Source organism: Sardina pilchardus, chromosome 16, assembly GCF_963854185.1.
Source record: "Sardina pilchardus chromosome 16, fSarPil1.1, whole genome shotgun sequence".
Lineage (NCBI taxonomy): Eukaryota > Metazoa > Chordata > Actinopteri > Clupeiformes > Clupeidae > Sardina > Sardina pilchardus.
In genome coordinates, this window is record NC_085009.1 from 15,137,743 (window position 1) to 15,149,750 (window position 12,008).

Sequence of the window (12,008 nt, forward strand, 5' to 3'; positions counted from 1 at the left end):
TTTCTTCAATTCCTTCTTTCCTTTTCGCATTTCCTTCACATTTTTCCTTTGAATCATTTTAATAAGATCATAGGGTCAAATTGTTTAATTTAATACGGTAGTTTCATTTTTATTTAATGGCATGTCTTTCAGTATCAGTTTATAAATCTGCTGTATACACATATTTTTGGTGGCAGTTATATTCTTATATATATATGAAGTGCAAAACAAATGTACATCTTAGAAAAAACAATACAAAAGTCAAAACAAATTTACAACTTGTGAAATACTTAAGGCAAAAGACATCAGCAGCATCACAGGTGTGAAGGTGTAATTAAGGTCTGATACAGTGCAGATATTCTGACAGCTCAGGGACTCCCATTTCTGAGGTACACCTTGCTGAACACCATTGGACAGCAAGTATGTAAGAGGGTCTTGACAGCTGTTCACAATATAGCTCTCATTCTCAATAGACTCTGTAAACTATTGTGTTATGTTATTACGTTCAGTGGTTAAATATATTTCCCATATGGATTTCTGTATACATGAATGCAATTTTTAAAAAAAATGATTGGTAGCCAGTAAACAGTGTGGGTACAGCTAATTTGAGGTTGCTCTTTTCTTATGTAAATTTCTTGATAAAACGAAGTTTCAGATAGGCAATACCCAAGAAAATTATAGTCATTATTGTAAGGGCAACATGATTCTCCCAAAGACCCCAAGTTGAATAATTAATGCCTTGATTGTCGAGAAATTCTTCCCCAGTACACCTGTCACACAAAAAACATTACAATCAACAACTACATTACTTCTACATTTTGGTTGTACATGTTTTTGTGATACCTGGTTGTAACTCTAACGGCTAACAACATCACATACTGTAGGTCTACAGTCATTGTAACACATTTTGCTTAAAGGAATGATCTGGAGTAAAATCAACCTAGGGTCTATCTTTTTTTGCATTAACAATGAAATGGCTTATATTGAAAGCACAAATGGCATGGTGCCAAATAGCTTTTAAGCTCAAAATAGCATTACACTTCAGTGGTAGTGATGTGTAAAAGGTCCCCTACAGACAAATCGAAATGTTGTAAACTTTGTAAGTGTATGGAAAGGTTATAAAAAAGAATGTTTATGAAGTAAGTGCATTACTGCGCCTTGAAGAAAAGTATGTACAAGTCAGTAGGCTCGTTTGACTTCATGCAGTGCTTGCCCAGATCTGATGCATGTATGCATTGTGAAGCACACATTACGCTCAGCCAAATCTGCACAGTGCTGCATGAAATCGAGTGGGCCTGATGTCAAGATGTCAGCGACCAGGAAACAAGTTAAGGTAATGCTAATGTACTTACTTCATAAACAGTCCTTATTGTAACTTTTTTGTATGCTTACAAAGTTTGCAATACTTAAGATTTGCCTGTTTTCCTGTTAATTTGTCTAATAAGAGTGTGTATCATTTAAAGATAGTACTTACGAAACACCTGGTGGGAGGGTGCCATTACTGGGTATTGATGGACAGAATTTCAAACCTGAGAACTCATTAACCTGAAGAGCCTAAAGAAAAGCAAAGAATGTAAACAAAAGTTACAGTCATGCATACAATATGCTCTCACATTACAGAAATAAAACAGTCTAGTCGTCTATAGTTTCAGTCACTGCTGTTATTCAGTAAAAAGTATTAATTAATTAAGTTAATTAGTGAATTAAGTCTTACAGTGAGGCCATAGCGAGGAATACTGAGATATCTCAACCAGGAGAGCCAGACTGCAATGCTGGGTAGATTAACCAGCAGTCCTGAGAAGATCTGTAAACAAAAACAACACAGGGAATTGCACAACATGGCTACTCTATAGTACATACATCTGTAAAGTCATGAAGATTATCTCAAAACGGAATGTAATCAATCAAGTTAAAAAGATCACTGGATCTTTTTACGAAAAACGACAAATTTGTACACTAGTGGCGCTGAAAAGTCTGTCAGCCCCTTATGAGTATCAGACAATCTGCATAAATATATGACCCAGAACAAAAATAACAAAGACAAACTGAGGAAATGTGTATAGAAAATAATAATAAATAAATAATTATGAGCAGGCTTCTTTTTCCAAGATTCCAGCTGGGTTTAGAATAGAACCTAGTTAGTTTACTGTTATCAAGGCATTTCCTTAGATTTTTCTGGAAATCTTGCTATTTACACTACAGTATATACTCAATGCCCTCTGCACTGATTCTGCATCTGTACTGTGTGTGTGTTGATTTACCATCATGAAAACAAAAGCGATGGTCATGAAGATGTTGGCAATAGCAACCACGGTCTGGTCCGCAGAGATAGCCATAGTCATCGCAGTTGCTGTGTAAGCAACTAATGCCACCGTGAGCATAAACACGAAGAATGCATCGGCAGTGGGTTTGAAGCCTAGGATGCAAGCAAATGCAACACCAACAAAAAACACACACAATTGCTGCGTTTACATGAGAGCTTTAATTCCGAATAAAACCAAGTTAAATCGGAATAAAAGTTAATTCCGCTTTAAAAGAGACCATGTAAACGCTTATTCCGCTTGAAAATGATTATTCCGAATTAAACTTAATTCCGATTTAAGTGGTTGGTTTATTCCGATGTTAAAGCGGAATTAACTCCCCTCCTTGATCATGTAAACCTTTATTCCGATTAAAAGTTTATTCCGTTTGTTTGGCGCATGCTCGTACAAGGAGGAAGAAGAAGCGCATGCTCGTTTCATGGTTAATTCGGCTCCGTCTTCTTCCCCCCTTCTCCGACAGTCTTCTCCTCCTCAGCTAGCAAACGTGAAGCTTGACAATATTCTCGAGCTGCTGGCTAAATAGTAGGCCTATTATCAGAGTTACTGTGAAACCCGTTTTCATTATGTTATTGTCCATGCTGTAACGTTAACCCGAGATGACAAAAAAGTTGCTAGCCAGCTAAAGTTTGTTTTCTTCCGGTAGACCTTATTAGGCTACGTTCATGCGCCGCATGTCCAATCGGAACCCTTCCCGACCCCCAGACGTTCATCAGAATACAATAAAGCGTAATTAACGTATGTTCCATGTAAACGCCAATTCGGAATTATTATTTCCATGTAAACTCGAAGGAGAATATTTTAATTCCGATCTATTTAATTCTGAATAAACTACTTCTGAATTAAAAACATCATGTAAACGTGGCCAATGAGACACCAATGCAATACTCACAAATGGGTCAAAAGACATAGAACTAGAACTAGAACAAGAACATTTCTAGAATCTAGAACCCTTCCCAATGAATACAACACATGCATGTGGATGTGGATGCGTATGTTACCTATCATAAAGTAGGCCACAAGGCTGAATGTGATGGCTGGTACTGTACGCAGTGTGATGATGTCAGACAGGATCTTGCACAAGAAGTAGACAGACACACGGTAGTAGCCACTGATATACTCATGTCTGTAGTGCATACAAAAGGCTTGATATTAATACAAATGAATTATACATTAAGAATATAAAGAAGAAGTTCATTCGTATCCAGACTTACATGAACAGTTTACGCTCTGTGATGAAGAGTTCGGCTGACGAGAGTGCAGAAAAACACTGATTTGTTGTGATGAAGAAAAGAGCCCCCATTCTGAAATATGAAATACAAGCAACATGTTAGAGGATTCTGGGCTGTTGAAAAATAGTTTAAAAAACAAATAAGAGAAAAAACATACCTGTTCTGAATTCCACTCTGATCATCTTTGACATCAAAGAAAATGGCTCCCACAATTAATGCCAAGAATATAGTTACTCCAACCTAAAGGAAAAGCAAAAGCCAAAACCCTAATCAAAGTTCTTGCCATCCAATTAGAGAGAACAACAGAAACTTTCATTGTATATACAGGTTGGCATACAAGTGACATGATATATCTTCACGCTAAATCAGAGAACAAAATTATATTCACTCATAATCGTAACACATCAAATGAATTACCTGAGCAAAAGAAGTCTGAGGGTTGAGCATGAGGTTCTTGAACGTTCTCTTGAGGACCCATTTGAACTGGTGGCAGAAGGAGGTGTTGTAGGTGATAGTGCGTACAGTGGTACGTTCAGCGCTTCGACCCTGAGTGATGCGTTGCAACTCCTGTTGTGTCTCGCGGAAGTCGGCACTTTTCTTGTATTCCTCCACCAGGTGTTGCTCTACAGATGAGCTTTGTCCATCTGTATCCGCTTCATAGGCACATATCACCCACACACAGAATACACATTTAACACACTGTGCACTCACATAACAGCCATAATATGCATGGAATATTCTAGAAATGTCTTTATGTGAACTAGGCAGGAATGAGGAATTCCGGGGGTGCTATGGCGCAGCAGGCTACAGCGCCCGTACCATGTACGGGTCTGAGTACCCACGGGCACCCAGGTTTGAATCCAGCCTGCGGTCATGTCCCGACCCCACCCTGTCTCTCTCTCCCACTTACTTCCTATCTACTCTTCACTGTCCTGTATCAATAAAGGCAAAAAAGCCAAAAGAAAATACTTAAAAAAAAAAAAAAAAGGAATGAGGAATTCCACTCACCTGAGCCCTTTGCCGTTTTCTGATTGGTAGCATCCCCATTTATGACGTCAAGGAAAAAATCAGCTGGGTTGTTATGCGGCTCACATTCATAACCTACAGTACAAACAAACAGTCATGCTATATTTTAGGGACAACAGTGCATCTGAAAGGGGGAATATGTAGTACGACATGTGCAGAATTTGCCACTTCCTTGGATATGACAAAGTACATTTACAAACATTAACAGGTAATGTTGAAATGAAGGTTCATGTCTAGTGTCCACAAATTTCTAAATGTTTTTTAGCTGGCGATACTTGGATGTAAGAAATGAATAGTTAATCATGGATAGATTATCTATTTAAAACCAGCCATGTGAAATATTGGCAATGACTACTGTCCATTCATATAATGCCACCTGTTTTTTATCAAAACATGAACACCTCTGAACACTTTTACACATGATAACATGATTATTAGGATATCTTGGATGTGAGTGTGATTGTTTACCAATGTCTTTGAAGTACTGAAGTGCGCTATTGGCATTGCCGTGGTAAACCTGTCGACCTGCCACCAACAGAGTGAGATGGTCAAAGACGCGGAAGATGGAGAAACGAGGCTGGTGGATGGACAGGATGATGGTTCGGCCGTTATTGGCCATCCTGTTTGGAGAGAGTTGAGGATGTCGTTAGCCAGGCTTCCATCAGGACAACGTTTACATAGCAAACACTTATTTTCCAAAGCAACTTGTAAATTATATTGCAAGGGCCAATGTCCCCTGGAGCAACTTGGGGTTAAGGGTCTTTGGTTACTTCGCAAATAATTGGTTCGTTTGCATGTGATTTGTGAGAGAGGGTGTGTCCAAGGGACTTGTGTGTGCATACTTTTTAAGTAGCGCTAGCACTGAATTCGCAGTGCTTGCATCAAGGCCTGTGGTGGGTTCGTCCAGGAAGAGGACACTCGGGTCAATCAGAAGCTCCATGCCAATATTAGTGCGCTTGCGTTCACCTCCAGAGATCCCTCTGATCAACTGAGTTCCCACCTGAACGCAAAGAACAAATAACTCATAACTCATATTGATGGTTGGATTGTCCATTGTGCACTTTCTTCATGAACCCATTGAAAAAGAAGGAGCATGGTGAGATAAAGATTTCTGGACATGACATGTACATGGACAAAGTGATATTACTGGCGCTAACTCATGTGCATTGTGCAAGGTAATTTCAGTGGATAATCTGGGCAATACAGCAAATATTCTTGACATTTTACATCAAAAGGGCTGTTTCTTCATGTCCTATTGTTAATTGTAGGGCAGGCGGGTATGTACTTTATCTCTACCTCTGTTCCTACTGTGCATACAGTGTAATGTAGCTTTACACATCATGTTCTGCCCCAGTGCAGAGTTCAAACAGGTTAAGTATAATGACAGCAACAAGATCAGTAAATCAGTTCGGTATTTGGTATGTATGGATGCATTTGGAGCTAAAACCTTACCCTTGAGTTGCCCACTTTCTCTAAGCCCAGTTCTTTGATGAGATTGTCCACCCGCTGTTCTTTCTCCTTGGAGCTGATACTGGCGGGCAACCGAAGTTCCGCAGAGAATCGGAAGTTCTCTCGTACTGTCAGTGTTCCCATCACAACGTCATCCTTGAGACACAAAACACACACACACAACACACACACTTAAGATAACGTTACTTTACAAGGCCTTGTAGGTAATACAGCCTGAATAGATCACATGCTGTAAAAGGACTTTGGAGTGCCTACGACTCCCTGCACGTGCGTGCATGCAGAGTTATCACCATAGTGCCAATGGACATTGCTAACATGCAAAGGACGTTGGAGGAGTTTAGAGGCTTTGGCCCTAGATTTGCTCAATGATGTTACATTTCATCACTGTGAAAGAGTAACTGTTAGCTCCAGGGACAAAAGGTGGTACATTTCCCAACAACTACCCTTTCAATGCATTATGGTTACGGTACCCTCTTTGGTTAATGTCCTCTTTGATCTGGGCATTGGGATCTGTGCGGCTTTCATCCTCGCCCGCGTTATCTGTGCCAGTGAGTCCTTGTGTAACCTGTGCCCAATGTCCATTCTTTATCAGTGTTCATGTGTGAATAAATGGCAGAATGCCAGCGATTTCCCAAAGCATGTGAGTGGCTCGCAAACAATAACAAATCGTAAATCTCAGTGACATGAAATTCTGATCGAGGGCCATCTTGCTCAAATCATATACTGTATATCTTAATCTACCGCCAGATGCAGTGGATCCACTTACTGTAGTAGCATTGACATTATCACATAATGTGAATACATTGGCATTGAAGCAGATCTGTGTCAGTCAGACTGTGGGGGCAGAAAATGAATCAAGGCCACTTTAAACATGTAGACTGAGCCAAGTCCATGTCCATGCATTTACCTGGACCACATATCCGGAGAGGCACTTGAAGTTGGGGGGTTGAGGAGCTCCGTCAATGAGCACCTCTCCAGTCAGACCTGATGGATCCTTCCGGGCCGCCAGCACATCTAAGAAGCTAAACAACAATAAGACACAACAGGACCCATGACAATGTTGAGGAGGTATATAGGATGAAGACAGTAACACTATGGGCTCTTCTCAACCCTCTCTCCTCGGTCCTTGATCCTTGGTCCTCCGGCTTGTTCCCACTGATCTATAAAGAACACTGGATAGACTATCCCATTGTTTACCGCCTCATCATTCTTTATGTAGATCAGTGGGAACGAGCCTGAGGACCGAGGATCGAGGAGAGAGGGTTGAGAAAAAGCCCTACAGTATATCCAAGTTCTGAGCACATCAGCATCTCATGGCAAATGGTAAAGGGATTTAGCAGTTGCTCTTCTCGAAAGTAATAGGGTGGCAATAGAATTGCAAGGATTGGGGACTTTCAGGTATTGAATGTGAGCCCACTGCTTATTGCATGGCAATACCACCGCTGCTTCACCAGGCCCCATAACATAACAAATATTCCAAAGACAAAGTATCATAACAGATATTGCTATTGAAAAATAGAAATCTTTGCGAAAGTGTATAACTTACGAGGATTTGCCACTGCCTGTAGCTCCTAAAATGGCATTGAGGCCCGGTCTCATCATCCCACTGAAGAGGAATGAAAGCAGACATTTAAAAGTTAAGAAGTTAAAAATAAAAATGTCTAGTGTACCCGGACACTCATCAGGGATGGGCAAAAATATGGAATGACATTTGTTTATGACACTAACTGGGTGTAAGACACACACACACATCCACACCTACATACACACCTTCACACACCTTCACACACACACACACACACACACACACACACACTTCTCATGAGGTCAACACGTGAAGATACTCTCTTCTACACACACACACACACACACACACACACACACACACACACACACACACGAGCACATTTATGTACCTGAGTTGATCATTAGCCAAAGATAAATAGAACCGTCAGTTAAAGAACTCCAAACTAAAGACATGCTCTCATACCACACTCTTCACACTATCTATCACACACATTCTAAATAAACAAATACTCTCAATCTCTCGCACACATTTTCTTTCACACACCACTATGTCAGCATTGTGTTGAAAAGCCGGATGTATACTGTTGGCTATAAGTGTAAGAGAGAAAGGCAAAGCGTATACACGCACGTATACACAATCTTCTAAACAAATGATGTCTGTTTCAGTCCTTGTTTTTCTTATGACCTCTCTCTCTCTTTCATACTACTGAACACAGTCAGCAGGGGCCAAGGGATGTATATTTGAGTGTATTCATGTGTGTGGCTTCCTTCCATGTATTGAGAGAGTTCTCTTTGATCACAGCTTTTGTTTTGAGACGATTGTGAGACCGAGACGATAAGGATGAAAGGAAAATGCTAATGCATTGTTGTACACACAGCGGCCTGCTGCAAGGGAATGCCAAAAAGCCCCCATGCTAATTATGTGTAGGGATTTTAAGATGAGTCTGTTTTGGGAAAATGGTGTGATGACATGAGGGACATAGAACATGCACAAAGACTGTATGTGGTTTAGGCTGCTTTTTTGTTTTGTTTTTTAAACTGAAAATGTGGCATCAACTGTTCGAATCAACTGTTTCATTTTGTACACGCAATTATTACGCTCTACAGGCCTACAGTATGTAGTGCATCCATGCAGGCCTACAGTATGTAGTGCATCCATGTATACTCCATGTATACTCCTACCATGTATCTTTCTCCCTCCCTCCCCCCACCACCTTTTCTCTTCATACTGTAGTTTTTCAATATATAATTCCACCAACGGGGAACAACAGGGCCCAGTTGTTCAAAAGCAATTTATAGGAAGCAATTTAAAGGGACACTTCACCGATTAGCATTAAGCTTTGTATCTTTAGAAAACCAGTCATGTTTTTGAATGGTCGTGCATCATTGCCTCAGTTTGCCTTGAGATGGGAGAAATACGGATTTCAATGTTGGACTTCCTGCTTTCAATGATGTAAAAATCATCATTTTACATCATTGAAAGCAGGAAGTCCTATTCATGGGTTTCATTGAAATCCGTATTTCTCCCATCTCAAGGCAAACTGAGGAAATGATGCACGACCATTCAAAAACATGACTGGTTTTCTAAAGATACAAAGCTTAATGCTAATCGGTGAAGTGTCCCTTTAAAGGAACGCCCAAAACACACCCATGACTCATTAAGAAACATAAGGACAACCTTTTAAAACAATGAGCCTGGTGTCTGTTCACTTACATAACACCTTACATTTAAACCATGCATTTTAGACTGTTAAAATAGGACCTATAAATTGTTTTGCTATCATTCACTGTTGTCCAAAATATTTCTCTGGTTACAAACTGGAAAACTGTACGCCAAATGGTGAAATAACTGACAGAGAAAGGGAAGTCAGATGAGGTGAGATGAAAAACATGACTACAGAGAATTGCAGGGAAACATTAACATGACTTGCACAAAGATCCTCTCTTGAGCAATCACTTACTAGATGTGAAAGTTGTACACTACCATGGAATTAGGAACATTTCAATTGAAAAAAGCGGATGTGGCGATTACTATTATTAGATCATCATTTCTGACTCATCATGACCCAAGACAGAATGGTAGGAACTGATCTCAACTGACATGCACATTTTGGTCCCACCCAGAGTTGACTCCAAGGTTACGGCCTTGAAGCATGTTACACAGACATACACCAAATTGTATAACGACTAATTCTGCCGATAGGCGTTTATACAACAAAAATGTAGGTTTAGCATTCAAAGGAGTTATTTGAAGATATTGGCACATGCATAATCATCTTGGCATGACGCTATAAAGGGTAATGGTTAGAATTAGAAAGAATTAAATTAAAGTTTAGGTCTTACTTGAGGTCAATGAGAATGTCTTTGGTGGTGTTCTTCCTCTTGCATAACAGTCCTCTGCTCTCCTTTACACTGTAGTTGATGTTGTGGAAGCTGACAGTAGACCCTTTAGGTCTACTGGTACTATAGCCATTCTCCTCCATGGCCACAGACACAGACTTCATAGCCATTCTGCAACATGACACATCAGGTCAGTCTATGAATAGCAAAGGCTTGGACTAACACCCAGCTGACTGTGTCATGATGAGGACACAATATAAAGCAAAGTAAAATAACTTGAGTCAATTTGTGAAAAATACCATCAATAGAGCTAAATAATATTCCTCCATCATATCCTGACCAAATCATATTCTATGGCTATTACCAATGAAAACAGACTTTGATTACTTGCCTAGAATGTATTGGTTGTATTTGTCATTGTTTACATGAACATCCACATCACATTTAACAGAGCTTTATCATATGTAGTTAAATGGTTTTATAATTTTCAGATTAATTTTCATAACGTGTATACTTAACTTTTTCTGTAAAAATATAGTTAATGCTATGTTTGTAATGTTGGACTACTAATCATTTTTAATTTGTCAATTGTGTCAAAATGTTATTTGAACAATATAACAAATTAAAAAAATACAAAGTGTCTACATTTAGACATTAATATGACATAACAAGCCATTTTTGTCATTCAATTTTCAAACTGATATTCAGGCAACTTACACACCTGACGAAACAAAAATGAAGACAAGATCACCTCTAGAACACACAGCCTATACCCATAGCCTTCCAATCTAAAGGCTATTGATAACGTATCACTCACAGCAAGAATGTATGTGGATAAAGCTTGTAGAGATCAATCTATCTGATGTAATGAACAATGTATCTTCCTTACCTTCTTTTTAGTATGTGCACATGTGTGAGACCTTAAGTCCTCTGCAACCCTTGCCTTGCTTTTCTGTCGCTCCAGACTAGTTGAGAGATTTTATGAGGTAATTTAAATTATATTGCGTGCTAGATAAGAACTAGGCAACAGGGCAATACCATGGTTACCGTCATGTGCACGTGTGGAAGTTCTACATGATATGAGAGAAACACAACGCTGAGGGTGCAGCGTTTACTCAGACAAGTTAGTAGGCGGGATTTGGTAACAGTGAGCTTGAGCAATACACTCAGTCAACTCTGTCTATGCCAGTTAAATAATATGATGCTCATCATTGCTTTTGCTTATAACACGGAAAGGTTTTTTTCTGGCTTGTCCCTGATTCTGTGTAATACAAGCAGACAGGCAAACAAAAAATATTTAACAAAAACATTGGCTGTATATGAAAATCTATATCACATAGTCTTATTATCTTCACTCGCACACATATACACGTGGTAGCACAAGAGATTTTCATCATAGAATTGTCATTATCACTGATGACCACAGATCAATGGCCTTTAAATTACAGAAGCTTGATATTTCAACTTGGAACATTTTGTTTCAAAATATACATTGTCTTGTAGCAAATATCTAAACAGATGTTAGCTGGTCTACACACAAAAAAACCAACTGCTGTGCTAGTAAATGTTTTACATTGCTTTATCAGTCAAGGTGGTACGACACCAGTCTGACAAAGGTCAATTCTACAAGACAATGATATAACTGTATGATATAATTCCCCCTAAACGGTTTTATTTTACATAAATAAAATAGTATGATACCGGCTAGCGTTGATTTCACACCCTCCAGCACTGTGGTCTTATCACATTTTTTTTTGTCCCCTCCCTTTGCACCTGTGGGTAGGTAACATGGGTCATTCATCACCTGATTCTTCACAAAGACAGGTGATCAGGAGACTTCCCAGGTTCACACAGTAAAAGTCCTGCCAAGTATGTCCAACCATTTAGTAATCAGCTCACCCTAATTTGCAGCCAGGTAGATCAGATAATTAATGAGATCACCTGTGCTAGGTGCACAGGTAGAAAGAATATATGGCAGGACTTCTACTCTCTGGGACCTGGGTGTCCGCCTCTGTCAGGAGCCCTAAAAACCTGCATAAGTTAAGCCCCACTGACCCTCAGATTAAATATTATTATTATAAACATACTACTTGAGATGTACAGTATGCATATTTAC

The 12,008-nt window shown here is 39.5% G+C and overlaps 1 protein-coding gene across 1 annotated transcript; it reads right to left on the reverse strand.

The window, feature by feature from the left end:
• Positions 1 to 542: 542 nt before the first annotated feature.
• LOC134059693 (broad substrate specificity ATP-binding cassette transporter ABCG2-like) lies at positions 543 to 10,978 on the reverse strand. Its single transcript, XM_062516149.1, has 16 exons — positions 10,782 to 10,978; positions 9,896 to 10,063; positions 7,572 to 7,631; positions 6,933 to 7,047; positions 6,008 to 6,160; positions 5,398 to 5,555; positions 5,024 to 5,175; positions 4,538 to 4,630; positions 3,947 to 4,182; positions 3,687 to 3,769; positions 3,512 to 3,601; positions 3,299 to 3,423; positions 2,241 to 2,395; positions 1,694 to 1,783; positions 1,454 to 1,533; positions 543 to 749 (listed from the first exon to the last, which is right to left on the reverse strand). Exons 2-16 carry the CDS (start codon positions 10,060 to 10,062, stop codon positions 602 to 604), a joined length of 1,905 nt encoding a protein of 634 aa, XP_062372133.1. The 5' UTR covers position 10,063; positions 10,782 to 10,978; the 3' UTR covers positions 543 to 601.
• Positions 10,979 to 12,008: the final 1,030 nt, after the last annotated feature.

Excerpts from the sequence above, each read along its gene's own strand:
- LOC134059693 (XM_062516149.1), bottom strand. The coding sequence starts at position 10,062 with ATGGCTATGAAGTCTGTGTCTGTGGCCATGGAGGAGAATGGCTATAGT. Across the intron at positions 4,183-4,537 it reads GAAAACGGCAAAGGGCTCAG|CGGATACAGATGGACAAAGC; the intron begins GTGAGTGGAATT and ends GTGCCTATGAAG. Across the intron at positions 1,534-1,693 it reads TTCCTCGCTATGGCCTCACT|GCTCTTCAGGTTAATGAGTT; the intron begins GTAAGACTTAAT and ends GCTTTTCTTTAG.